Genomic DNA, 24,738 nt, shown 5'->3' with positions numbered 1-24,738 from the left:
CATATTCTAAGTTCTGTAAAGTCCACAACCAGATGGAGGTCTGGATGTAATATTAAACCATCGAAATGCCAGCTTTTGGATCAAATAAAAACCTGCTTTCTTTTATACCTGGACACACCATATCACGTGATACAACCCGTCCGAAACGGGATTATTTGGGTGGGAGTGTTGTGGATCCACGGGGAGTGTATATGGAGAACACCTTTCTCTGACTATGCTTCTTCCTCCTCCTATTGAATATCATGAGTTGTATGACGTTGCGATCCCTGAATTACGCTAGAGCAGTACCCTCATAAGGATTCCGATTTTCGAGAGGGCTCTCCGACACTTGGTGGTATCCGCTGCCCGTACACGTCCCCTGACTTGACCCTGCTCCGCCTCCGGTTTCTGTGCCAATATCCACCTCTCTCCAGACACCGTGGTCAACGCGTCGGGTGCTGTTGGACTACTTTAGAACAAATCGCCCCGGGGTTTGTCTGGAATGGTCTGCGTCGACTGAGCATGGTCGGGATTGGACAGACAATGTCTACCTCAAGCCAGCTGGGGTCGAAATTCGGCACAGGAAACAACAGCCGGCCATCCAGCAAAGATGGACCGAAGAAGAACATTTGGTCTTCTATGCTGGATAGTGTCGCGAATGGGAAACGGTTGCCTGAAAAGAACCTCTTAATCCTAGGTGCGAAAAAATAAATGTCTTTCTGCTTGGAGTTTTGCGGGTTTGTTCGGTATAGCTTTGGTTGGGTTGTTTGCTGATTCCCAGGCTTCTTCTTCTTCTTTTTTTTTTGCTATAGGAGGTACACCCGAGAGCCAGAGAGAATTTCTAGAAGCATTTTCTGCAGATACATCAGATCCTAGTTTATCGAATGAGAAGCGGAAGGGGAAGCTTCCGCCGATTGCCAACCAGTTTGCTTTAGGATACACTTATCAGGATGTGTTGGATGCGGACCAGGAAGGTGAGTTTGGTTTACGAGTGAAGGAGCTCGGGAAAGCTTTCATCTGATGCTGATACCTTTCTTCATCAACAGATACATTGGCGCGCGTCTCTGCATATTTACTCTCCGAGCCTTCGCTATCTTTTGCGCCTCTCCTAAAACCGCTCCTGACACCTCAGTCCATCCCAGAAACATTGGTTGTGGTTCTTCTTGACTGGTCAGATCCCTGGACGTGGGTCAGACGGCTTAGAGAATGGGTCCGCCTCCTACGCCACGTCCTGATCTCGCTTGATGACGAAACGAAGATTGTGATGGAAGAAAATATGACCGAGTGGAGGGACCGGAAAAGGGGCGTGGACTCTGCTTCTACGGGATCGCAAGCGCTAACTAGCTCCGGTGGCCCTGTCACGATACCTCTCGGACCTGGTGAATGGGATGAAGGATTGGGAATTCCTCTCTGTGTCGTCTGCCAAGGGGTACGCATTCTCCGAATAAACGTGTCGTACGAAGGGTTGCTAACAAGTCCTCGGGGCTACAGGCCGATAAAATTGAAAAGTTGGAGAAAGATCACGGCTGGCATGAGGAAGAGTTCGACTTCATTCTCCAGTTTTTGCGAACAATTCTACTTAAACGTAAGGCTGCTATCTCCCTTAATTTTTTTTTTTTCGAAGCGGCGTCCTAACAGCTTGAAGACGGTTCTTCTCTTATCTATACCACACCATTTCTCGCCAACTCTCTTCAAAGTTTACTACACTCTTCCCTTGGCATACACTCTCTACTGAAAAGACAGTCACTCAAACACAATGTGATCGACCGCGACAAGATCCTTGTCCCCACGAACTGGGACTCGTGGGGTAAAATTCGGATTATTCGAGAAGGATTCGATATGGAAGGCATATCGACAGCTTGGTCTATTGAAATTCAGGACCTTCCCGAGCCACTTGCGAATGGTGTAAACGAAGAAACGCCCAAGGAGGGTGTTTCAGCAGCGGAAGATGGAACAAGCGCAGTTGTGATTTATGAGCAAACCATTAAAGACCCTAAGAGAGACAATTCAACGGCACAGCCAGGAAGCCAGCAAGGCGGAAATAAGGTCGAAGTCGAAACTTCTGATATGCAAGGTTTTCTAACTAAGCAGCTGGAGGTTCTGGAGCAACTGAAGATCGAGGATGAGAAAGACCGTGCGGTGAAGAAGATGCCTCAGCTGGAAATGTCTCCTTTGGAAGATAATGGGCGGGTTAATGAACACATTGGCCCTGTGCAATTCAACATGGGAGGAATCCAAGTTGATGCCGACGACATGCTGCGGAAGCTAAAGGTGAGTACATGAATATCTTCTTGTCGATAAAAATGAATACTTACCTTTGATACTACAGGAACGAGAGGCCAATCGGTCCCAGAGAAAGGAGATTGTTTCTTCACCCGGTGATGAGAAAGCACACAATCAGGCACTGGCCAACTTCTTTGCAGGTTTAGTCAAAAAACCTGGAGGGAGCCCTCGTGGCAGCCCGTCGGTGTAAATGCGTGATGTGATGTGATGCTACCCGAGCAATTCTTCACTTCTATCTACGCATCGCTTTATCTCCCCTGTCCTATGTCTGGGATTGCACAAGGAGGCCTCGTTGATTTCTTTCCCTTTTTGTTTCTTTTCCTTTCCATCGCTTCCTTAATACCCACCGTTGACATCCATCTATCTGGCTTTGGATACCTTATTGTCCATCCTATTCAGCCCATCTGTTCAAGAGGACCATCAAAGGAACAATGCGATGGCGATACTCGTACACTCCATTCGTTCAGTACATACTACATACCCCTATTTCACTTTTGATTATGGTTAGCGTAGATACCTTTTTCTAGTATATTTTCAATGGGGAGGGGGGTTGTTGATAGCTATGTGATATAAAGACTGTCTTAGCACCATTATCTACTTAAATAATCATATCATCATCATTACAAGCCTAATTTTTTTCTTGTTTCTGATAGTTAAATGATAGCAAATTGTTTTTAATACAAAATAGTTAAAAAAAAATTTACAAAAACCATCAAATGCGCGAAATGGTTAGTTACATAGTATATCCACATGCAAATAAATATATTAACATCAACCAAACCTAGGAAGAGAGAGAGAGAGAGAGAGAGAGAGAGAGAGAGAGAGAGAGAGAGAGAGAGAGAGAGAGAGAGAGAAGAGCAAGGCGGAGAAGGAGGAACTGAAGAAAATAAAATTACATCACCAATTCTCCCAAACCGCATCCGGCAACACCTTCCTCATAATCGCCCAATGTTCCAACGCTCCCCGATCCTGGTATTTATGAAGTCTTCCGGCCTCTTTCTCATGCAGGACATGTCGCCCGCCTTTCTCGATGCTCTCGAACCGAACGGGATCCATCTCATGCTTGGGAACAAGGTAAGTAGCGCGGAACTTACTGCCTAGGAAATCGGCGGGGACTGCGTCCCGGAACTGGATCGGGGAGTTGGGGGTCTTCTTGCAGAAGATTACCATGTTTGTGAAATCGGGGCCGACTTCGGAGGCGGCTTCCTCGCGGAAGAGGCGGCATGAGGGGAACACGGCTTGGATGGTGCGGACTGCGAGGGCGGCCGGGTAGAGAGCTAGGTCACCGGCGTAGTTCTGGATAGTAATTTTTCGGTTAGTTGATTGATTTGGAGATGGTGGTTGGGATGGATGGGTGGATGGGTAGGTGGGTAGGTAGGTAGGTAGGAAGAGGGGGAATGGATTGCTTACAATGGCAATGATGCCGTCGTCTTTTAGGAGGGCAGATAGACTGTTGATGAACTCGTAGGTGAAGAGTTCAATGGGTTCGACGCCGCCAGTGAATACGTCATGGACGATGTAGTCGTATTGTGCCGGGTGAGTGGACTCGGATGAGCGGTGGACGAAAGATCTGGCGTCTTCGATGACGGCGGTGTGGTTGGATGGGAGGCCGAAGTATTGCCCGGCGAACTTGTGCACGACGGGGTCGATTTCGACGATGGTGGTGTCGATGCCGTGGCTGATTAGTGCGCCTGGGGTTGTGCCGATTCCAAGTCCGCTAGGGTATTATGAGTTTTTTTTTTTTTTTTTTTTTTCCCTTTCAACTTCAAGAGGATGACAGAAGGAGTGTGTTCGAAATGCTTACATCACGAGGGCTTTGGCGTTTGCATCTACGTGCTCGGGCTCAATTAGGCGAACAGCTTCGAGCATGGTAAACACGGCGTAGATAGGATCCTTGACGGTGGGGGGAGTGTAGTTGGGGCGTCCCTTGGTCCACTGTCCTCCGAGAAGGCTATGGTCACATCTCATTACCCGGAAGCCATCATCGAGATTATCCAGCACGGAGATGTAGCCCGTGTTGGAATCTTGACGGGCCACGAGAGTGAAGCCCTCTTCGCCAATGACAGAGTTCAGCGCAGCTGTCGTGCGTCCAAGCGGCAGATGCACGTTCGAGGTAAAGGAGAACAGGATAGACGGGATGGCCAGGAGAAGGATCTTGGATGGGATAACGGCAGAATACAGAGCAGCAATGAGGAGCTGAAGGCCGGTGCGCGAGAACAGAAAGGTGGTTCCTAGGCACTTGGCGATAACTGCTTTGGCGATGTACTCGCCACCCGAGTAAACAATATAAGAGGTCAGCAGAGGGACATGCTCTGCTGCAATCTCACCGTGCCTGCTCAGATCCAGACCTGATTGTACCAGCTTGCCAGCGCAGGCGACGGAGAGCAGTACCAGGGGGTACAACGCAAGTACTTCCGTAATAACAGGGCCGACTGGGTTCCCAAATGAGGAGCTCTGGTGAAGTAAGAAGGACTGGAAAGAGGGAATCCAGAAAGCAATTACAGGAAGCAGATATACAGCTCGACGGCCAGACAGGCGATGAATATGGTCCTTTGCGAACCAGCCAGCTGCACCCGCAATAGCGACGCCATAGCCATGGAAGATATGGGACGGCGTTGACCCATAAACAGGAGCCAGCGACAGAACAAAGACTGGCGAGTAGAAAGCAGTCAGGACCAGCAGGGCTGCACCGACCACCAGCTGCCTGGTAGTGTCCTGCTGGTAAATGCTTCTGAAGGGAGACATGGTTCCAGAGATCTAGCAACGACGCAGCTGGGATTTTTTCCCCTTTTCAAGATCCGATTAGATCAGGGAAGCTTTCCTAAGGGGTTATTTTTAGTCAATTCATCTTCATGTAAAGACAGTTGTTAAGTCTTGTCCTTTTAAGTAAAAGCGAAACTGCCCAGGACAGCAGCCCCCTAGGAAACCGCTACAATAGATATGAAACAGACAGGAGGTGCTCTTACATGTCCTTTTCTTCAGATCAAGAGACGAACGACCATGCTTTGGGCCAATGAGACGAGCTAGAGTGTGGGTTGGTCGTCTTTAGGTCCCTTTGCGCGGTCGAGAATCATAATAATTTGTTGGCGGAGACAAAAAGACGGCGTGGAATTTGCCGCCCGTTTCCGAGCTCAGATTGCTACTTACTACTTCCCAATACATACATAGTATCATAGTATCTACCTATTCTTCAACCTTTTCAGCTCTACTCTCATCACCCCACTATGCCTTTCTTTCCAATGGGCACTGGCGTTCAAGATGAGTCAGGCCCTTCTCGAAGAGACAGCACAGCTTCGTTCAGTTCCATGATGCATCCTCCTCCTTCACCCGCCACACAGGTCAAGAACCGTCGCAAACGCTACCTGGACATGCACCCAGAGTATTTCTCTGCTGACCTTGAGCTCGCCGGTCCGCTTGCTCTGTCTTTCTTTTTTTCTGGCTGATCGCGGCATATATATCCACCTATCTCTCTAGATATCTTTGCCATTTGAGCCCGGAATCCGTTCTGTGTCTTAGAGCTAATAATACCCCCCCGGGAATCGCAGACCCCCTACTTTATGATCGCCTGATCCGACGATTCCAAACCCCCGCAGAACGGGAAGCCGAGGGCCGCGCGAAAGGATTCTCGGGTGTATTACAAGCAGATATCCTTCGATCGGAGGCGAAACTGGAGGCCCTTTCTCACCCCGACCCTCACGCGATGTTCAGCTACACCCGTGGACCGAACGGGGAGATTCTCGCGGAAGAGCGAGATGAGATCCCGACGAACAAGGAGGACGGAGAACAGGCTTGGAAATGGGAAATGACTCTCCGGTTTTTGAGAGGAGAGGATGCCGATTTTGACTATTTAGCGGTTGATGATAACGATGAGTACGACGACTGGTCCGAGGAACAAGAAAAGTACTTTGAGGACGAAGAGCCGGAGTGGGTCGTTGAGGGGGCGGAGGGCGAAGATGCGAAATCGCACCTACAGGGTGAGACTGGTATTCAAGATTTCTGAGTCTATCATGGAGCTCTCTCTCTCTCTCTCTCTCTACCTTGGAAATTGTGAACAGGTGCCAGTGACACGCTGCGGTGGGCCGGGATACGTACAGTACAGACTTCCTGACTTGACCTTGGATTCGGGCGACACTGAATTGCTACTATACCACTACCAGCTCCGCGCTTGGAACTTCGGTCAGTGGACCGAGACCAACAGATCTATGCCCTTTTTTTTTTTTTTTTTTTTTTTGGCACAGGATGTGTGTGACCCAAGGTTTTCTCTCAAGGCTCGGTCGAAAACTCCTCTCCACAAACATGGAATATCACTTGGGTGTAGTTTACCTACCCTCTAGCCGGCATGATGGGAATATATCACCCCATATGTATTTGTTCCCGCAAAGGAACCAGCTACAAGAAGACCTTGAATACTGGGTTATACTAATGCTACATAGTGCATATCACGATGTTTAATGCTTATTATACACAACTTGAACCGTTTCACGTCAATTTGTATGAACGTTTTATATGAATCGAGACGCCAGATCATACCTAGTATAATAGATACCCTTCTTTTTAAACTGTAGTGCACATCGATTGGATACTCAGGAAGGATAATATGTATTGGGTGTTCGTTGTTTGATATATACGCTTTTCTGATACATCAATCGGTATAAACATTCCAAACATGCCCATAAGCAACCCGATCACGACTTCATCCATGAGACATCCATCCAACTCCAAGAAGATAGCTGGCTAATTCCAGCCAAGAAGCTTAGCAGCCGTTTCTCTAAGGGTGAACTTCTGAATCTTGCCACTTGCAGTCTTAGGAAACGAGTCGGATGGTTTAAGAAAGAAGATGTATTTCGGTACTGCCCCAGCCATCACTCGTGGTCAGTGCGCTATTTTTTTTTTTTTTTTCACGGGGAAGATTCAAATGCGTACCGAGATGATTACTCAATTTATCTCCGACAAATTCCCTTATCGCTGCACCTGTAGCTGCCTCATCCTGTTCATGCTCTTTGGAGATGATGAATGCGGCGACGACTTCGCCGTATCGTTCGTCTGGTACACCGACGACTGATACGTCAGCCACCCCGGGAAACGTGAGGAGGCAGTTCTCGATTTCGAGAGGGTGGATGTTCTCCCCACCACGAATGATGAGGTCTTTTATACGGCCGGTTATACTGATGTAACCATCTGGTGACATGGATGCTTCATCGCCGGTCTAGCGTTTCGTAGGGTTAGTCATTTTTATGAGCCTGTAGTTATGGAGTACGAGAAGCAGTCAAATGGAAGAAACTCACATGCATCCAGACCTTCCCATCATTATCCCGGAGCATAAACTGAGAGGTTCTTTCAGGATCATTCCAATATTCCTTCATCAAGAGATAGCCAGTGACCGCCAATTCCCCGCGAGTATTGATAGGAAGAATCTTGTTATGATCAGTGGTATCTACTATCTTCGCTTCAACATGCGGCATAAGCCGGCCAACTGTGTTAATTCGCTTGTCGAGAGGGTCATCTGTTGTCGTCATGGCAGACACAGGGCTCGTCTCGGTCATTCCATAGCAGATAGTTAATTCCGTGAGATTCAAGATCTTGTGCAGTTTCTTCATTAGTTCCGCGGGGATGCTGCTCCCGGCTGCAATGCCTGTTCTGAGATACTGGAATCCTTCATAAGGGATTTCACCTGATTCAAGAAGGCCCAGTTCTTCGAGAAACATGGTGGGGACCCCATATAATGCGGTACATTTCTCTTCTTGGACTGCTCTCAAGGCTGCGCGTGCGTCAAAAGCCTCTGTTGGGAATACGATGGCTGACCCGTGCGTTGCAGTAGCCATGTACCCTAGGACAGACCCAAAACAATGGAACAGGGGTGGAGGACAGCATACGATGTCCGCTGCGGTGAGCCGCATTCTGTCACCAATCTGGGACCCGTTATTTAGGATAGAGCGGTGGCTGAGGCATGCTGCTTTTGGCATAGCTGTGGTCCCGGAGGTGAATTGGATGTTCACAACCTCTTGGGGCGATAGGTCTCGAGGTGGTAAACCGGTTCCGTCCGCTGCGATTTCAGACATGATTGATGAATATGTGGTTAGACTTTGATATGACGAACTTTCGATGCGACCCGAGGAGTTATCCACCAGAATTATATTCTTTAATGTTGGGGCTACAGCCGACTCTAGCTTTGTGCTGGTAAGGTCTTGGACCAGATGTTTAAGCAGAGGGACATTACTCCGTGGTTGTTTCCGCGGAAGGTTTGATTCAGAGCTAATTATCATGTGGCTGGTTCCTAGATGGTTCAGGGCCGCGACGACTTGGGTTGCATTGAAGGATGGGTTAATCGGTACCTAGGTGTATGTGTCAGATGAATCTTAGAAGCCCAAGTTTAATATACATACTAGGATGGCCCCAAGTTTGAACAAAGCGTAAGTCACCTGTGTAACATATGGTAAGCCTCGTCCTCCATTTTGTTTATGATGTCTCTCAGACTGGGGTAGGATACAATAGCATGCTCCATAGAATTCCCCAGCATGACTGCCACACGATCTCCTTTGTGCACCCCTACGGAATCTAACCCTCGAGCAAGTGCATTGCTCTTAGCGTCAAGACTGGTATAAGTCGCTCTGTCATTCTGATGTCTGGAAACAACCCTGAACTGGTATTAGCATTGCGTAGGTTATGAAGAAGAACCCCCCCCCCCCCCCAAAAAAAGGACTAAAAGCAAAGAGAGCAACCGACGCTGTTCTATCTCCATATGCTTTCACAATTTTGGAAAAGTGCTCTCCAATGGTGCATTCGAGCAAAGGGGGCTAGCTCTATGTAAGCGTCGGGCGTATGCTAGGTTCTAGGAGCCTCAGTATTGGCATACCTCGGTTGGACCCCGGGTATAGCTCTGTGTTAAAACCCCTCGCTTTCCCGATTGAACGGCGAGTGTATGAGACTGAAGGTAGTCGGATTTCCGCAGGGGTCTCCAGCGAAGTATGAGACCCCCGTATGACATTGATTGTAGACGCATTTGTAACATTATTGGACCCGAGAAACCATGCTTTTTGACGACGAATAAGAGCTATTATCGTTCACTAGCCCTGGATCACAAAGGATAGCCCCAAAGTAACACTTTGAGCTCTCCCTTCGGTGTCATATATTGCAAGGAATGTCTGTATACACCGCTATTCGGTTATCGTCGGCTGAACGCGAGGGGGTTAGATGGAAAGGAATGGCTGCCAGTATTATCGCAGAGGTTGGAAGAACACAACGGCAAGGAATTAAGTTGTCAATACCGAGTATATCAAGAGAACAGATGGTAGATCAAAATGAGAGAAATAGAACTGAAAGGGAAGCTGACCGTAGTGGTGTATATATTATTTGTTTCCCCTCATTTGACCTGTAGCCAAAATGCGGGGTTAAGCTTCATTCTCATTCGTACAATAATAGTTGATGTATTACGCTTATACCTTAATGATGTTCTGGCCTCTGGTGACCCGAGGTTGCAGCTAACCTTCTCTAAATAAGTAAGTAGTATTACGCCACGGATGGAGCCATGGAACATATGTATTCTACCGCATTAACGAAACTACCTAGTTGAAGACTGAAATACAACATGAAATCCAATCGACTAATCCGTAGAGCTCCCCCCCTCAGTTTTGTCCTTACTTACACAGCAAGCCTCTCCACACATACATTCCCGACCAATCCAATAGCCCTCCCCATAGTCGACGGTAATATCCTCGAAGGCGGCAATATCCCGAATCGCCTCCACCGTCACCATAGTCCGATCCCCAACCGTCCTGGAGAAGAACCAAGTCGACGCCTTGCAAGAATGAGCAATATAGCGAGTCCAGTTTCCAAATTGACGGGGCGAGATAGTAGCGATAATAGTCGGGTTACCCTTGGCCGTCTGAGCGAGCGAATAGACCTTATCCTCCGCATAGTCGGGAGGGCAAATCTCACCGGCAAATTGCCCTAGGATATCTCCCTTCTTGAAATTGGTCAACGCGCGCACTCCCACTCCTGTTATTGGCCGCTGAACTAGCTCAACTAGACTTCCTGCCCAAGGATCCAGGGTGCACCTGCAATTCTTCTTGGAAAAGCAAAGAGAGCATTGTCCATCTTGTGCCTTGCGGAGAGTCGGGTCTTCCTTCATCTCGTCCCACTTATGGGGGTCGAACGTACTCTGGTCGATGTGGACTTGAGCCTTCTCTTCATATCTCGCTCTCTTTACTTTATTCCCGAAGTCCTGGACTGTGTGGTGAGGGTGCTTGTCCCACATCTTACGGGCTGGTTTAAGATCATTGGAAAGACCTGGCACACCAATGTGCGCGAACTTAAGCAAGAGGCCACGCCAGTCAAGATTGCGCGAGCGAGCATAGACCTCCAGGCTCCAGGAATTCTCTTTGACTTTTGCGATGAGCGCGCTCCAAATGGTTCCATAGACTGTTTCTCGACAGGCCCTTCGGAACCCCTCTGAAAGCAAACAAATGGCAAAGATCTTCCAGCCCAATTCATTCACGAACCGCTCGAGACGGCTAAGGAGCCTTGTGGGCTCACGGGGCTCCGCGTACTGGTCACCTACTAAGTGCAGGATCTTAGCAACAGCCTTGTCAAGGAGGGTAGTGCCTTCCCGGTACTGCAACCGATAGTACGTCAAAGTTGAAGGCATGGGGCTCCATTTAATAACGTTGTGGATAATAGAAACATAATTAACGTCAAAGTAGATGGACACAAGAATATTCGAGACCAGCTTTGAGACTTTCTCGTCGGCCTCGGGAGGGTATGAGGGGTTGTCTTCATCTGTCGTGTTTTTCTTCTGCTTCTTCTTTCTCAGATGTTGGTTTTCTTCTCCGGACGAGTCATCGCCTTTTCGTTTCAGATCGATTGGCATTCCATCATCATCGAAGGCCGTAATCAGAGGCAAAAGTTCAGTCATATTGGAAGGATCTTTAATCAAAATATCACCCATAGGATGTCGAAAGTAATTCAAATGAAGTTAACTGGATTCTTTCCTTTCCCGAGAGGGCCTCGTAGTTTACTGGGGAACCGAAGGGAGGATAAGATGCAATCATTAAATATTCAATTTTATCTTCAGAGCATACCTAAGAATAGTACTAGGATTCGAGAGGCTTGAGCCGTTGTTTCCTATCAACCATGACTTCTTTGTTGGAACCGTCGCTATTTGCTTATGGCCTCTTTGTTTGGACAGTTTCATTCTCTTTGAAGCACGCCTTCACATTAACTATATTTTCCCTACGGTACCTCAAGTTCTTTAACTCTGTTTTGAAATCTTTCTTTGAGATCTCCTTCACCCGTCCATTGCGAAAATTCCCTACTACGCCTGAGCGATTTCGAGCCGACGATGCTAAGCTAAACCCCAATTAGGGAAAGAGCGCGCTTACCCCGTCTCGGGTGGGGGTCCGTTCGCACTTTTCTGTTTTCGGAGTTCGGACTTCGGAGCTGAAGAGCCAAGCCGTGAGCTCGGGAAATTCGTCCTGTGTGATTGGCTGGATGCAGATTATATCATAGGCTAAGCCTATTTGAGGAAAGTCCCTTCACCTGACTGCTTCCTAAGCAGGGTGGCCACAAATTTACGCGGATCTGATAAGAGCCCACGTCCGCTCCTCTGCTCCCGACTCATCACAGACTCTCTTCCAGCAGCAGCCTATCATCAGATTTTCACATCCAAAACAATGTTGTCCATCAGAACTGCCCTCCGTGCGTCGAATGCGCTTCGACCCGGTGTGTCCGGCCGCAGTGTCGTGTCGCCATCCCTATCAATGGTCCGGGCCTACCACGAAAAAGATATGTACCCCCCTCGTCATTACCTCGGCCTTTGTTTGTATAGCTAACTTCCTTAAACTGATCGACCATTACACGAACCCTCGCAATGTCGGCTCCCTGAATCGTAAATCCTTGGACGTTGGTACTGGCCTTGTCGGTGCCCCAGCCTGTGGTGACGTTATCCGACTTGACATCCAGGTCGACGAGGCCACCGGAAAAATTGTTGAGACTCGGTTCAAGACCTTTGGCTGTGGCTCCGCTATCGCTAGCTCCAGTTATCTGACAACGCTATTGAAGGGAAAGAGCTGTAAGCCTTCTGGTTCCAAATGGATACTATATGGATTGAGGAAACTGATAAATGGACAATAGTGGATGAAGCGGCTAAGATTTCGAATACCCAAATTGCCTCTGAACTCTGCCTGCCACCTGTGAAGTGTTAGTATATTGGTGTTCGATTTATCTGGTGCTCGGTAACTAATTGAATGGTTTATAGTGCATTGCTCTCTCCTTGCCGAAGATGCCGTCGGAGCCGCTATCAAGAATTATAAATCGAAGAGGCTTGCCGCTACTGCCACAAATCTCGCAGGAACAGAGAAGGAGCTCCCCAAGGAGAGTGCTCAGGCTTGAAGGTTATTATAACATACCAGCTGGTGCAAATTGGAACCGTCCATATATCTCCCAAAAGTGTTTGTGTCCCGGATCATAAATTGTTAGGAGGGGGGTTTTTTTTGGTGAACTTCTGAATAGCTGTACTCTAGTCGTGTGGTTTTTTTTTTCCTGCATTTTTTTTTTTGTTTTTGATGGTGTTCATGATATTAGATTCCCAAGCGCAGTAAATATGCAATTTCAGCATGTTACACTTACTTTTTGTAGGAGATCAAAATTATAGAGTGGTAGAAAGAAGGGATCCAAAGAAAACGTCTCTGATAGCCTGATTATCATTTCCAAGCAAACTCTCTGGCCAATTTAGATCCCTTCTCTGGAGTGATAGTAATAGGTGTGTGCAGGTTCAGAATTTAATGGCTTTGAGTAGACCGGTTCTCAGGCTATGTTATGCATATCCCAAGTAAGCTTTCAATATCTTATCAGATACAAATGACGTAAGAGTTGCTAGCTAGCCCATATTTAATGATGAAGTAGAAGGAAAGGAACGAATGGTGCTTCTGCAGCAATTTAACAATGATATCGTATGATTTTCGGGCCTAATCTAGATGCCCAGGTGAGAGGTCTATGGAGGTGCGGGCCGTGTCCAGACATCATTTGCGAATTCCAAAGAATATTATGATTGGTGCATAGGCATCACATATGAACCAATAGCATCAGAAAGAAAACATAGTTTATACCCAAGAGAAAGAATCAATTCGCTGCTCTGCTGAAGATAGATACCTTGTTGCCTGAGCACAGCCACATTCTCCCCGCCGTCGGGGTCCCAAAGAGGCTTAGGGAGATCTGGTCGGGGTCCCAGAAGAGGAATAGCGGTTAAGACGCAGGATCAAGAACATCCCTCAATGCGCTGTTGACCTTTGGATTCATCTGTTCCTTTTTCCACAGAGACAACAGAAGTCTTTCTCCATCGCTTCTTAGTCAGGAGACAACCTTCTCGACAAAAACCGGCATCTCTCTTTTTTTTATCCTGCCAAAGCATAGCCTTGTGGCCCTTCGACATAGTCGAGCATCTCGTCGCGCTCCCGATTCTCAGCCTGAGGCTCACGGACTATACCCGTCCCACAACGTTAGACAGTATCGCCTTCTGTTGAACTTGAATCGCTCTTTCAAAATGTCTGCAGACCCATTGCTTTATCCAATGGAATATTCTATCCGCCAAGAAGAATGGCTCGACCTTGACGACCTGTTTGCATTCCCGTTAGATTATTTCGACAGCAACCCTACCTCTGTCAACTCTATTTCTCCTCGAGATTACGATCTTTCCCTCACCGATGCTGAAGTATTTAACTGGGACTCCAGTCCTATAATGCCATCCCAGCAGTTGTTCTCTGAATTCGTGAGCTATGAGCCTACACTGGAAGAGGTCACGCAGCCTGCATCAGACATTTCCCAGTCCTTCATCAACCCTAACGATGTCTTCCAGCCCACTCCTCCACCTCAGGAAGGGCATATGGGGTCAGGGCTCGATAGCATGTGGTTTTCCGATACGCCAAATCTTAACGACCCCTTCTACTCTTCTGTTCGACAAATAGTTGAGTCCACCGCTGCCTTGGATCCACGTTGCTCCTCCCAGAAAGAGAAGCGAAGAGAGGCGTCCATTGCTCTACACATGCAACGTCTTCAAAATGCTTCTGCCTCGGATTCAGATTCGCAGTCTTATTCAAACAAGAGTTTTCCGTCTCCATATTGGCCTGACACGCCGCCTGGAATACCGCCTCATAATCGTTCCTGTCTCAGCCCGGCGTCCCCTCCCCTTTCGGATACCACCCAGAAGTCATCCACCCCCAGCTCTGCATCAGAATCTGCGGCTACGGGGATGCAATTGGTCTTAGATCTCAACATGAACATGACCACAAATGTGCCAAGGAAGCAAAAGCCAAGGTCGCGGGCTCAGAAAGAAAACTACATCAAAGCCCGTAAATACGGGGTTTGCGAGAAACACAGAAAGCAGCACAAGAGGGTAAGTTGCTGGTTTTGAGAGATAAAAAAGAGTATCTTATGCTAATTATGCTTAGTGTGACTGTCTTGAGAAGGCAGCAGTATCCCATCTCAGCGGAAATGGATCTTCAAGTGTTGGTCCCGACAGGGCACTTGGGCTGAACTTCAACAGCCAACAACTACACACCAATCCACCTCTACAACGTCATGTCATGAACGCCGCGAAATCTGCAAACGTGATCCAACCATCTTCACCAGAAATGCAGCCAGCCAGGGTGCCCAGGCCGGATCTATCCCCTACTCGCTCTGTCAGGCCGCTTGTACCAGCGGGTGTTCAGTGTTCAGTGATATCACAGAGCCCTCACCCATTTCCACCTGGAGAAAGCAGCTTGTCAAATACTCCCGCCAGTTTCGCAGTTTCCGGATATACAGCCAGCTCAGGCAAGCACCAGTTCAAGATCCGGCCTCTCGAACGGAGGTCTCTCCAACCGCTATGCGAATTGGCAGATTCTCGACCTTCGTCTGTCAACCGCGACGCTTCAACCGTACAACTCCCCAAAATTGCAGGCATTTCTCGTGCGAAACAAGCGGGAACAGTCGTTCACAAGACCACGATTGGACTGCTTTCATTTTGGCAAGGCTCGTCGGCCTTATCTTCTCTTGCGGGCAGTATCTTCGGTAGACTTTTCATGTTCTCTTCTGGACTTTACATGCGTTCTCGGAAGGGAATTGGGCTCTTTTTTTGAGTCCTCCGCCCATTGGGTGTGCCGGGTTGCTATTATTTTTTTAGTTAATAGGTTTCTGATCGGGTAGCTGTTTACGTGTCAGGTCTTTCAGCGATTTTCTATGTACTTCTGTTGTTGAGCCCTAATGAGCCTTGAAGAGGCATGATATTATAAAATCGTGTTTTTATTCCCTGTAGAATATGAGATATCTGCGTCTCTTTTTTTCTTAAAGTCCCCCCCGACTTGGATAGTTTCTCATGAATCTTTGTACGTACACGGAAGCTCAGAAGGATCGTACAGTATTAAGACTAATGCGCCAGTTGAGGCCAGCAAGGATTGGGCTCCCTCCGCCCGCGCACCCACGACCCATGACTTTTCTGAACAAACATCCTTTCAGCGCATCCAACTTTAGAGGTACAGACAACTTATTTTCCCAGTAGAAAAGCCTAGCTAACGCTCGCAGCACGAACTTTCCCTGGAAGCAAGCCATGGCGCCATCCGAGTCTCATTTCGAATTCTCTACAGTAACAGGGTACTTCCTCCAGGACGAGGATTCCACCGACCCAGCTACGTTCGATTATGTGAGTACCCCATATGTTCCATATATTTTGAATGGTCCCTGATGCATAGATCAGGTTGCGTCCAACTTCGGCCTCATTTCTCGCACGTATGACTCTGATGCGGAATTCGACCCAGATGGCCAAAAGACACAGTGGGAGCGACTCGCATATACGATTGACAAGATGAACCGCGAAAGTAATCCCGACGTATGCTTTAAACTGCTCTTCCTCGGACGCCACGGAGAGGGCGTTCATAATGTCGCTGAGAGCCGATACGGAACAGAGCTTTGGGATGTACGGACAACGCCCTGTACCCCTTTCTGAACTACTAGAACTACACATAACAGAAACCCAAACCACATGAATGAAGCAAACTAACAATTTCTAGTGCTACTGGTCCCTCCAAGACGGCGATGAACATGGAAATTGGGTAGATGCCCGTCTCACCGAGCTAGGTATCGCCCAGGCCCAAATCGCCCACGATGCCTGGGAAAAGCAAGCCCGGCATAAAATCCCCGCGCCACAGTCTTACTACGTTAGTCCGTTAAATCGCTGTCTCGCGACGGCCAGTGTCACGTTCAAGGGACTGCTGGGTCTTCCTCACACTGAGCCGTTTCGCCCTATTATCAAAGAAGTATGCACCTTACCATTCCTCCCACAGCCACGGAAATGACACACACTAAACAACCCACTTACTCTGTTCTAAAACAAAAAATAATAATAATTAAAAAAAAAAACAAACAAACAAAACAGCTCCTCCGCGAAACCCTAGGCCTACACACCTGCGACAGCCGCTCCCCCAAATCCGCCATCTCAGCCGAATACCCCGACTTCCAATTCGAATCCGGCTTCAGCGAAGAAGACCCGCTCTACGATGCGAAACTCCGGGAGTCCAACTCCGCTCGAGACGCGCGTCTCCGAGACCTGCTGCTGGATATCGTTGCGCGGGACGGAAACACTTTTCTCTCGCTGACGGCGCATTCGGGCGCGATCACTAGTATTTTGAATGTCGTTGGGCATCGCGAGTTTCCGTTGGCCACTGGGGCGGTGATTCCGGTTTTGGTGAGGGGGGTGAGGCGACTGGGACCGGCGCCGGAGATGCCTGGTGAGCCGTGGTTTCCTGCGCCGGAGTGTCGGGTTGGGTTCTAAGTCTGGAAAAAAACAGATATGATGTTTGGGTAGATAGTTGAGAATATATTCTGGGGGTAGTGGAAGGTGGGACGAAACGTAAAACATAGAGATGGATGATATGGTGTGGTGGTTCTCAAGTCTAGATGAATTGTGGTAATGTCATGTATATTCAATATTGTACATATTCGAGCGTGGTTTTTAGAACCAGAGCTCGATGAAGGAAATTTTCGAGTTGTCCATCAAACCACAACTAGAGGCGCGTGAGTATGAGTATGCAAAGGGAAAAAAAAAAAGAAAAAGAGGTAGTAGGAGTGATATCCGGCCAAATGGAGTGCTTCCCAAAGGTCTAAATAATACAAAACGCCAAATAAAACCATCGCTTGGCCCGGAGAAGACTGGGACTAATAGTGCGGGAGGAATCACCAGCTGTAGTACTGGTTCTGTGCAGAAATCTTCCGGTCCGGAAGTTGGGTCCAGAGCTGGGCCTTGCGCTTGCGCAGGGCTTCAGCCTCCCGCTCCTGCCATTCGCGGATTCGTGTCTTCTCTTCCTTCAGCACAACAGACAGCGAAGTGTATGGGGGACGCAGGCGGTTGATCTGTCCCCTTGCACGGTGGTCGTAGTCAACTCCGTAAGGCCCTCGGTTGACCCACGCCTGTTCCACGTAGATGGAGGTAGGGTCGGTAATGGTTTTGCGCTCGCCGGACTTGAGGGTTACAGTAAGTGGTTTCTGTGTTGCAGCCTCCGCAGCGCCTAGGCCCATACCAGAGCGCACAATGGCAACATTCTTCGCATGCTTAAGATGCTCCAGGATGTCCTTGGCAGCCTTCTTCTTGCTGAATCGCATTTGCAGGATGGCTTCATCAATGTTCTTTCCAGCAATCTGGCGAGCCAGCGGACCCAGCTTCTTGACCGAGGTCTTGAACCAGTGCGATTTAGAGACCGACTCACGCTCTGTACGCATGATCTTCTCCACTTTTGTCAGACGTCCACGACGCCGGATCTCCCGCACGACCATCTTACGCTCCCAGCGGATTCGAGCCTGGGGACGGGGATCCAGGACGGTCTGCATGTTCGATCTATTGCGTTGCTCCACTGCGAGGATTGCTTCGCCCTCTCCTTCGGCAGAGGGGGCGGCTTGCTTGCGTGCCGCTGGCGTTCGACCAGATGCAATAAGTTTGGGGGTTGCCTCATCTTCCGCGAAAATTGAGTCTGCGCTGAGGGAACCTTCTCGCTTTAGAGGAGCGTTGGCTCGGCGAGTGATCTTAGGCTTAGCGACATCAGACTTGCCACCAAAGAAGAAGTTCTTGATGGAAGAAAGGGCGGATGGCTTGGACTCGGGACCCGGCTTCTCACTGGAAGTATTATTGTCCCCTTCCTGGACACGGCGGCAGGGTGTGTAGACAAAGGAGCGGCGAGGCACGTAGGCGATTCCGGGTCGGGCTATGAATTGAGAAGTAGATTAGGGGGAATTCGAGGTAAGGATAGCACAAAAATGGATTGAAACCCAATAAGGAAACTTACCTGACCGGATGAGATGCCCATAGGGATATAACGCACCCATTGTAGCCATTGGGATGAACAACTTCCAGAGCTGGCGATTTGCTTCGGAGTCCAGAAGGAAAAAAGTTGGTGTCTCCGGCAGTGCGTGTTAGGTGGCTACCGGTTGCCGTATGAGTGCCTTGGTGCCTGAGGCTTCCATCCACGTTGCTCCGTACAATCATCGATCACTACGGAGTACACTGTTTGTATCTCCACACCATGTCAACCCGCTGAATATTATTCATTCTATCTTTAGGAGTACTTGTACATCTCAATTTTGACCAAATCCCATGACATCACGGCCTGTCCTTCCTCCCGACTCCCAAAACTAAAGGCAAGTGAGTGTTCGACAATCTGATTAGTTCCTTCATGGGCTGACCACCTGGATAATGTTGCTCGCCAAACACCAGACGATTAACCCGATTGGGAATTATGCTTCTCCTACTCTGTCAAAGCGTCTGAGCTTCTCGCAGACTGACTCCTGAGCCTGATTGCGATATTCGGTCATTCAGCGTGCGAGTCGACCTAGGTACAGCTGAGATATATATTGACATACTCAAGTCTCCCCTCGAGCTCAGGAACCCAGGAGCACCTGGAAGGATCCATTCCTCCCATTACCTATTATTGTGGATCGCTTGGATTCGGCAGTACTCCGTACAGTACCCTGTAAACGGCAAGACAGGGCTCGTCTGTGCGTCTGGCTTTTTCTCGGCCCTCACCCCAGGTCAAAGCACTAGTGTACGGAGGAGAAAGCAGTAGGTAATATGCAGGCTAAATGTGCGGATACTATTAGGATTTTCCCTTTTTTTTTTTTCCTTCTCCTTCCTCCCTTTCCTGTGGCTGGATGACGTAGGGACCATCCCCATCTGCAGATTGTGATTCCTTAGGAGAACAGATCCGTCAGTCAGAACCTTCAAGTTCGGCCTTTGGTAGCCTGTACCTTCTTTATAATGGAGCTTCGAGTCAGTATTTGATTATTGGGAGGGATTTCAGGTACCTAGGCATAATCCAAATCATAATAATGAGACTGTTGGAATCAAGAAGTAGTAGTAAGAAATAATCTTCTAGCATCATACCTATTTTTTTAACCTTCAAAATAATAGGAGTAGTAATGCTAGTCATCATAGCCATGATATGATAGTTAACTAATATAATAGTTAAAGGTCATCAGTCATGCCGAGCTTCTTGTCCTCGACTTGAATTCATCATCTCCACCGCGTCGATCCACTGGTTCTCTTTCCTCCTCTTCTTCTTCCTTCATCGCTTTTTGGTTCTGACGGCTCACTGCTTGTTTTCTCTCTCTCTCCTTCCCTCTCCCTCTCCCTTTTCCTCTTATTCCTCCCGAAACCCCCGTTCAGAGACCCGCGCATCAAAGGTTGTGCCCACGTTTTCTGTATGTCCATTATCCATACTATTTACTCCCCTCTCGTTCCTGCGGAAGTTCCCTGCCCACTAACTGCCTCTCTTCTTCCCTCAGCAGCTCCCCTCCTCATCCTAGAAGCTCATTGCTTCCATTTTACCCTCCGTCTTTGTCACGGGAATCGATATCGACCGTCTTGTCTTCGGTGCCTCACTTGTTCTTCGCGAGAGCCCGAACCGTCGAGTTTCCTCTTCCCAACTACCTCAATTATTATCAAGGGAAGAAAAACAAAGCGAAAAGTAGAGAAAAGAAAAAGAAAATTCGATTTTTCTTGTTGAAAAAAAGATCATTCGGGGGTTTTTTTTTCTTGTTTCCTAATACTTTTTTCCCTCTCTATTGCTCTTCTTTCTCTCTCCCCTCCCAGATCCTCTTTCGCGAGCTGCGCATCCCGTCCTGGGACTCAAGCTCGTTCCTTCAAACGAAAGACAACACTTGAACAATTCCAAGGTCGGGATAGGCTGTAGGCTGAGCAGGAATGGACTCGTTGACGAGGCGATTGGTAGCAGTTCTTTAAGGGTTTTTTTTTTTCTCTTTCTTCATTTCCTCTTTAACTCTCCCTTACGTCAGCACCTGGCTGGATCGTATCCTTTCGCACCTTGTTTTTCCTGGTCCATCGCCATCTTCCATTAACAGATTTGATGATGGACATCAATTCTCTCCTTTCACCGCAGGATGCGAACTCACAATCCGGTCGCACCACGCAGGTTACTGGGTCCTCCTCGCTCGGTAATACGTCCGTCCCTCCTACAGTTCCGACTTCCAAGCCTGTAACGAAGGGTCGCCGTGCTGCGAACAGAGCCGTAATGACCTCGTCGCCTCTCGCGCAACATGTTTTCGCTCCCTCCCGCATGTCTGAACCCCCCCCTCCGACGGCGATGAGTCCTGTTGTTGGTCCTAATATGGGCAGTGGAAGCGGAACGCCTCCAGCGACGGATTTGCCGCCCTCCCGACAGCCTTCCACGCCCGGAATGGACGCACTTGCTGACCTCGCTTCTATGCAACACCATCAACCGCAGCGGCCCAATCCTACAATCCTACGGAGCACTGAATCTTACGAGAGCCAACTCTCCCCCTCCACAATGTACCCGAATGTGAACTCGATTTCGCACAATACCCCCACTCCACGATCTTCTTTTGATATCGCCATGTCGGACGGTCCGCGGGAGAGCGCCCGAAGAAACTATGTGGATACATCTTTACTTCCCGACGCTCAACGGGTAGCGACGGATTTGTTTTCGCGGATCCAGGATAATCCCCAATCATACGAGGCGCATGTCAACTTCGTTCAGTTGCTGCACGCTGGTTTCGTTAACCATGTGTACCCACCAAACAATCCGGATATACATGGGGAACCCCGGAAATACGATCTTCTCAAAGATATGAGGACCGCCCGTGAGGAGATGGACAAATTGTTTGCCATGGGTGAGGACCTCTGGGCAGAATGGATTCAAGATGAAAGTATGCTGGCGTCATCGGTAGAAGAACGTATCGCAGTGATGGAACTCTGCCAGCGATCAATCGAGGAAGAATATGGAAGTACTAAGCTCTGGGCCATTTATGGAGAATGGGTTCTGTATCTGTACAACTCCGCCCACGGAGATGCAAGCCAAAGTCAATGGACAGAGGAGGATAGGCTGGTAGGCCGTGAAGTTTTCTCCTGGCAGTCCGTGTTGGATACTTGGCACAGAGGTGCTGAGGCAACAAGATGGAGAATACACGACAGCCACTTGGTCTGGGACCGGCTGCTCGACTTCCAAATGCAAGACATTTCCCGCAATCCATCCCAGGATAGGATCGAGCGCGTGAGGGATCTTTTCGATATCCGACTGCAGACGCCTCACGCCACTTGGGACCAGACCTTCCAGGCGTTTTCCGGGTTTGTTTCGACCTACTATAATTCGACTTATGAAAATATCATGGCAGAGACCGCTGGACGATATGCTAGCTTGGTGAAGGACCAGTATTCAGCCCGCGAAGACTTTGAGATTAAGCTCCGAAATGTGGCTGAATCTGGTGACCGCGCCCAGGAATGGGCTCTGTTCTCCGAATACATCGAATGGGAACTCAGCCGTAATCGTCGGAAACACCATTCTAATTTCGATCTTGCCAATTCCGTTTATCAACGCGCTGCCTTGCGATTTCAAACCGATTCCAGCATATGGGAGGACTTCATTATGTTCCTCATCGATGAATCTCTGCATGGAAATGCAAATACCACGACGATATCAACGCTAGACCGTGCGACTCGACACTGTCCTGGCTCTGGTACCCTGTGGTCCCAGTATTTACTCAGTTCGGAGAGAGAAGGCCAGCCCTTTTCTAAAATTGCCGACATTAAGCACAAAGCAACGAGCACAGGTCTACTCGATGTCGGGGGAATGGAAGAGGTTCTCAAGGTGCATACTTCCTGGTGCAGCTACCTTCGTCGACGCGCTTTCCTCTCCGATGCCACAGACGAGGACCTTGATGTTGCAGAGGTGGGAATCCGCTCTGCGATTGAGAGCGTCCAAGAGTTGGGCGAAAAGAAGTACGGTCGATCCTACCAGGGTGATCCCCTTTTCCGCCTCGAACGTATCTACATCCGCTACTTAAGTGAGAGCGGAAGCTGGGACAGTGCACGTGAAACATTCAAGGGTCTTGTTGGACGTCGTGGTAACAGCTACGAGTTCTGGCTCACCTACTACCATTGGGAATTGGTTTCATGGAGCAAATTTGTTCAGGGGGAGGCAACTGTTGACGCTGCTCGCCGGACTCCTAACCCCAGCTATGCGACAGCGGTGCTAAAGCAAGCTGTCAAAAGGGCAGACCTAGATTGGCCGGAAAAAGTCATGCAAACCTATATTGCTCACTGCGAGGACTATGAAGACTCTGAAGAATTGCAGCTTGCGATCCTGGAAACCCGAAAGGCCATGAGAATGGTCAACAATCGCCGCGAACGTGAGGCCCGAGAAGCCGCGGCTCAACAGGCCGCGCCATTGGAGGAGGCTCCGCAGGCGGAAAAGAGGAAACGAGAGGATGAAATGAGCGTAAATGGCTTGCCTACCAAGAAAGCTCGCGCAGAGTCAGTGGCTTCAGATGAGACAGTGGCTCTTCGCCGGGATCGTGAACATTCGACTATTGTGGTCAAGAACCTGCCTCGCAGCATAACCGAACACAAAGTGCGACAGTTTTTCCGTGACGTAAGGATGCATTTTCTTTTCTCCCTTCTCTCTTATCTTGATAGATACTGATTTTGGCCCTATCTAGTGCGGTGCGATTAACGGGGTCAAAATGATGGCTGGCGAAGATGGAAACTCGGAGGTAGCCATGATTGAGTTCAACTCGCGAGACGATGCAGTTGCTGCTCAAACTCGGGATCAGAAAATCATCGATGGTAACATTATTGAGGTCCATTTTGGATCCGAAAGCACTGTCTTTGTCACGAACTTTCCGCCCACAGCTGACGAGAAGTACATTCGTGATATGCTCAGTACCGTAAGTCCGCCTTTCCCCGAATGCTCTCTTGCGCTTCCTCTAACTTGATAGCAGCATGGTGAGATAGTGGACATTCGATTCCCATCCTTGAAGTATAACACACATCGGCGATTCTGTTATGTTCAATTTAAAACGTCCGCAGCTGCCCACAGTGCTACCAAACTCGACGGGTCTACTGTCGGTAATGGCCTCCATCTCGTCGTCAAGATCTCCAATCCCTCGCGAAAACAGGATCGTCATGGCCCGATGTACGAAGGACGCGAAGTCCACGTTTCGAATATCGATTGGAAGGCGACAGAGGATGACTTGAAGGAGTTGTTTTCTAAATATGGTACGATCGAGCTGGTTCGCATTCCAAAGAAGGTCGATGGTGGTAGCAAAGGTTTTGGGTATATTATTTTCAGTTCCAAGGTAGGTTTTCTTTCTTTCTTTTTTTTTTTTTTTTTTTTTTTTTTCTGGGTAAGCCCGTGCGCGTTGAAATCCTAACTAGTCTTATAGGAGGAAGCAACGGCCTCTCTTGCAATGGACGAACAAGAGTTCCGATCACGCGTACTGCATGTGAGGATTTCAACTCCTCAGGGCGCAAAGCGTACTGCTGTGGCTATCGTGTCTCGTGTTGGAAAGTCGCAGTCCCCCGGCCCGGAGATGAACGGTGCCAGGGGTGCCTCCGTTGAGGTGGATGAATCAAGTGGTGAGCGCGCCGCCCGCACGCTTGGCTTAATGAACATTCCCGACACAGTGAACGACGCCCGGATCCGCGCCTTGGTTGAGCCATTCGGGAAGCTGGTGAAAATCATTTTGCGCCCCGACCATCAAGGAGCGATTGTAGAATTTGCAGATATCAAACACGCGGGCAAAGCTTCGCTTGAACTGGAGGGCCAGGAGATCACGCCCGGCCGTAGACTTCAGGTTGGGACTGTTCGGGAAATGCTGAAGCAATCAGCGGAACGGAAACCGGGAGTCAGCCAGCATGCGAAGCCCAAGGAGAAGAATCCAGTATCGCTTCCGGCGACGGTGCCGATCAAACGGCCGCCGCAGCCGGGGTCGCGAGGAGGGAAACGCGGCGGATTGGGAGTGAAGCGCGGGATCGCTCCAGTGTCCGGGATGGGCGGGCAGACGAATAGCACGAGTATAACGACGATGAAAGCCACGACAGAGAGTCCCTCCCGCGGGGAGGGTAGTAAAAATCCAAAGAGCAATGATGACTTCCGTGCGATGATCCAGCGGAGTCAGGGGGGATCAAAATCATGAGGAGATGGGGGA

General features: G+C 49.0%; 10 protein-coding genes across 10 annotated transcripts; 6 read left to right on the top strand and 4 right to left on the bottom strand.

Moving 5' to 3' along the window:
- Positions 1 to 202: 202 nt before the first annotated feature.
- P175DRAFT_0451774 (dynein family protein) lies at positions 203 to 2,890 on the top strand. The gene is made up of 6 exons (XM_040894499.1): positions 203 to 676; positions 792 to 953; positions 1,026 to 1,408; positions 1,471 to 1,564; positions 1,625 to 2,250; positions 2,309 to 2,890. The coding sequence occupies exons 1-6, from the start codon at positions 502 to 504 to the stop codon at positions 2,450 to 2,452; spliced, it is 1,584 nt and encodes a 527-aa protein (XP_040756628.1). The 5' UTR covers positions 203 to 501; the 3' UTR covers positions 2,453 to 2,890.
- A 269-nt stretch (positions 2,891 to 3,159) lies between these two features.
- Positions 3,160 to 5,281, bottom strand: P175DRAFT_0472307 (spermidine synthase; the record flags this gene model as incomplete). The annotated part of the gene is made up of 3 exons (XM_040895123.1): positions 4,067 to 5,281; positions 3,673 to 3,979; positions 3,160 to 3,558 (listed from the first exon to the last, which is right to left on the bottom strand). Exons 1-3 carry the CDS (start codon positions 5,005 to 5,007, stop codon positions 3,160 to 3,162), a joined length of 1,647 nt encoding a protein of 548 aa, XP_040756627.1. The 5' UTR covers positions 5,008 to 5,281.
- Positions 5,282 to 5,486: 205 nt separating this feature from the next.
- Positions 5,487 to 6,262, top strand: P175DRAFT_0430220 (uncharacterized protein; the record flags this gene model as incomplete). Its single annotated transcript, XM_040893416.1, has 2 exons — positions 5,487 to 5,670; positions 5,808 to 6,262. 2 exons carry the CDS (start codon positions 5,487 to 5,489, stop codon positions 6,260 to 6,262), a joined length of 639 nt encoding a protein of 212 aa, XP_040756626.1.
- A 597-nt stretch (positions 6,263 to 6,859) lies between these two features.
- P175DRAFT_0451766 (putative AMP-binding enzyme) lies at positions 6,860 to 9,564 on the bottom strand. The gene is made up of 7 exons (XM_040894498.1): positions 9,116 to 9,564; positions 8,986 to 9,056; positions 8,750 to 8,897; positions 8,646 to 8,681; positions 7,548 to 8,594; positions 7,186 to 7,468; positions 6,860 to 7,112 (listed from the first exon to the last, which is right to left on the bottom strand). The coding sequence occupies exons 1-7, from the start codon at positions 9,269 to 9,271 to the stop codon at positions 6,997 to 6,999; spliced, it is 1,857 nt and encodes a 618-aa protein (XP_040756625.1). The 5' UTR covers positions 9,272 to 9,564; the 3' UTR covers positions 6,860 to 6,996.
- A 298-nt stretch (positions 9,565 to 9,862) lies between these two features.
- On the bottom strand, positions 9,863 to 11,128 carry P175DRAFT_0472300 (SET domain protein; the record flags this gene model as incomplete). Its single annotated transcript, XM_040895122.1, has 1 exon — positions 9,863 to 11,128. The coding sequence occupies one exon, from the start codon at positions 11,126 to 11,128 to the stop codon at positions 9,863 to 9,865; it is 1,266 nt and encodes a 421-aa protein (XP_040756624.1).
- Positions 11,129 to 11,888: 760 nt separating this feature from the next.
- Positions 11,889 to 12,972, top strand: P175DRAFT_0498334 (putative iron-sulfur cofactor synthesis protein (Isu1)). The gene is made up of 4 exons (XM_040896481.1): positions 11,889 to 12,042; positions 12,101 to 12,328; positions 12,391 to 12,456; positions 12,515 to 12,972. The coding sequence occupies exons 1-4, from the start codon at positions 11,931 to 11,933 to the stop codon at positions 12,646 to 12,648; spliced, it is 540 nt and encodes a 179-aa protein (XP_040756623.1). The 5' UTR covers positions 11,889 to 11,930; the 3' UTR covers positions 12,649 to 12,972.
- An 826-nt stretch (positions 12,973 to 13,798) lies between these two features.
- P175DRAFT_0490288 (uncharacterized protein) lies at positions 13,799 to 15,371 on the top strand (the record flags this gene model as incomplete). The annotated part of the gene is made up of 2 exons (XM_040895787.1): positions 13,799 to 14,647; positions 14,703 to 15,371. The coding sequence occupies 2 exons, from the start codon at positions 13,799 to 13,801 to the stop codon at positions 15,369 to 15,371; spliced, it is 1,518 nt and encodes a 505-aa protein (XP_040756622.1).
- A 180-nt stretch (positions 15,372 to 15,551) lies between these two features.
- Positions 15,552 to 17,383, top strand: P175DRAFT_067575 (phosphoglycerate mutase family protein). The gene is made up of 6 exons (XM_040901076.1): positions 15,552 to 15,617; positions 15,676 to 15,764; positions 15,814 to 15,931; positions 15,986 to 16,204; positions 16,299 to 16,544; positions 16,664 to 17,383. Exons 3-6 carry the CDS (start codon positions 15,839 to 15,841, stop codon positions 17,057 to 17,059), a joined length of 954 nt encoding a protein of 317 aa, XP_040756621.1. The 5' UTR covers positions 15,552 to 15,617; positions 15,676 to 15,764; positions 15,814 to 15,838; the 3' UTR covers positions 17,060 to 17,383.
- Positions 17,147 to 18,632, bottom strand: P175DRAFT_0472287 (mitochondrial 54S ribosomal protein uL22m). The gene is made up of 2 exons (XM_040895121.1): positions 18,564 to 18,632; positions 17,147 to 18,482 (listed from the first exon to the last, which is right to left on the bottom strand). Exons 1-2 carry the CDS (start codon positions 18,610 to 18,612, stop codon positions 17,461 to 17,463), a joined length of 1,071 nt encoding a protein of 356 aa, XP_040756620.1. The 5' UTR covers positions 18,613 to 18,632; the 3' UTR covers positions 17,147 to 17,460.
- A 2,007-nt stretch (positions 18,633 to 20,639) lies between these two features.
- P175DRAFT_0427907 (U6 snRNP complex subunit PRP24) lies at positions 20,640 to 24,726 on the top strand (the record flags this gene model as incomplete). The annotated part of the gene is made up of 4 exons (XM_040893274.1): positions 20,640 to 23,180; positions 23,248 to 23,475; positions 23,530 to 23,886; positions 23,974 to 24,726. The coding sequence occupies 4 exons, from the start codon at positions 20,640 to 20,642 to the stop codon at positions 24,724 to 24,726; spliced, it is 3,879 nt and encodes a 1,292-aa protein (XP_040756619.1).
- Between the last annotated feature and the right edge of the window lie 12 nt (positions 24,727 to 24,738).

This window comes from Aspergillus ochraceoroseus (assembly GCF_002846915.1).
Source record: "Aspergillus ochraceoroseus IBT 24754 chromosome Unknown P175scaffold_1, whole genome shotgun sequence".
Taxonomy (NCBI): domain Eukaryota; kingdom Fungi; phylum Ascomycota; class Eurotiomycetes; order Eurotiales; family Aspergillaceae; genus Aspergillus; species Aspergillus ochraceoroseus.
The sequence above is the reverse complement of the archived record's forward strand: the minus strand, read 5'-3'. Positions and strand labels throughout refer to the sequence as shown.

What these genes read in the sequence shown, in the direction of transcription:
- P175DRAFT_0451766 (XM_040894498.1), bottom strand. Translation starts at nt 9,271, where the DNA reads ATGTTACAAATGCGTCTACAATCAATGTCATACGGGGGTCTCATACTT. An exon ending in GCATATGGAGATAGAACAGC is followed by an intron (nt 8,898 to 8,985) that starts GTCGGTTGCTCT and finishes ATACCAGTTCAG; the next exon opens with GGTTGTTTCCAGACATCAGA. An exon ending in TAAATTGAGTAATCATCTCG is followed by an intron (nt 7,113 to 7,185) that starts GTACGCATTTGA and finishes TGGCTGGGGCAG; the next exon opens with TACCGAAATACATCTTCTTT.
- P175DRAFT_0451774 (XM_040894499.1), top strand. Translation starts at nt 502, where the DNA reads ATGGTCGGGATTGGACAGACAATGTCTACCTCAAGCCAGCTGGGGTCG. An exon ending in AAAGAACCTCTTAATCCTAG is followed by an intron (nt 677 to 791) that starts GTGCGAAAAAAT and finishes TTTTTGCTATAG; the next exon opens with GAGGTACACCCGAGAGCCAG. An exon ending in ACATGCTGCGGAAGCTAAAG is followed by an intron (nt 2,251 to 2,308) that starts GTGAGTACATGA and finishes TTGATACTACAG; the next exon opens with GAACGAGAGGCCAATCGGTC.
- P175DRAFT_0472287 (XM_040895121.1), bottom strand. Translation starts at nt 18,612, where the DNA reads ATGGCTACAATGGGTGCGTTATATCCCTATGGGCATCTCATCCGGTCA. An exon ending in TGGGCATCTCATCCGGTCAG is followed by an intron (nt 18,483 to 18,563) that starts GTAAGTTTCCTT and finishes CTCAATTCATAG; the next exon opens with CCCGACCCGGAATCGCCTAC.
- P175DRAFT_067575 (XM_040901076.1), top strand. Translation starts at nt 15,839, where the DNA reads ATGGCGCCATCCGAGTCTCATTTCGAATTCTCTACAGTAACAGGGTAC. An exon ending in ACGGAACAGAGCTTTGGGAT is followed by an intron (nt 16,205 to 16,298) that starts GTACGGACAACG and finishes AACAATTTCTAG; the next exon opens with TGCTACTGGTCCCTCCAAGA. An exon ending in TTCGCCCTATTATCAAAGAA is followed by an intron (nt 16,545 to 16,663) that starts GTATGCACCTTA and finishes CAAACAAAACAG; the next exon opens with CTCCTCCGCGAAACCCTAGG.
- P175DRAFT_0498334 (XM_040896481.1), top strand. Translation starts at nt 11,931, where the DNA reads ATGTTGTCCATCAGAACTGCCCTCCGTGCGTCGAATGCGCTTCGACCC. An exon ending in CCGGGCCTACCACGAAAAAG is followed by an intron (nt 12,043 to 12,100) that starts ATATGTACCCCC and finishes ACTTCCTTAAAC; the next exon opens with TGATCGACCATTACACGAAC. An exon ending in CTGCCTGCCACCTGTGAAGT is followed by an intron (nt 12,457 to 12,514) that starts GTTAGTATATTG and finishes AATGGTTTATAG; the next exon opens with TGCATTGCTCTCTCCTTGCC.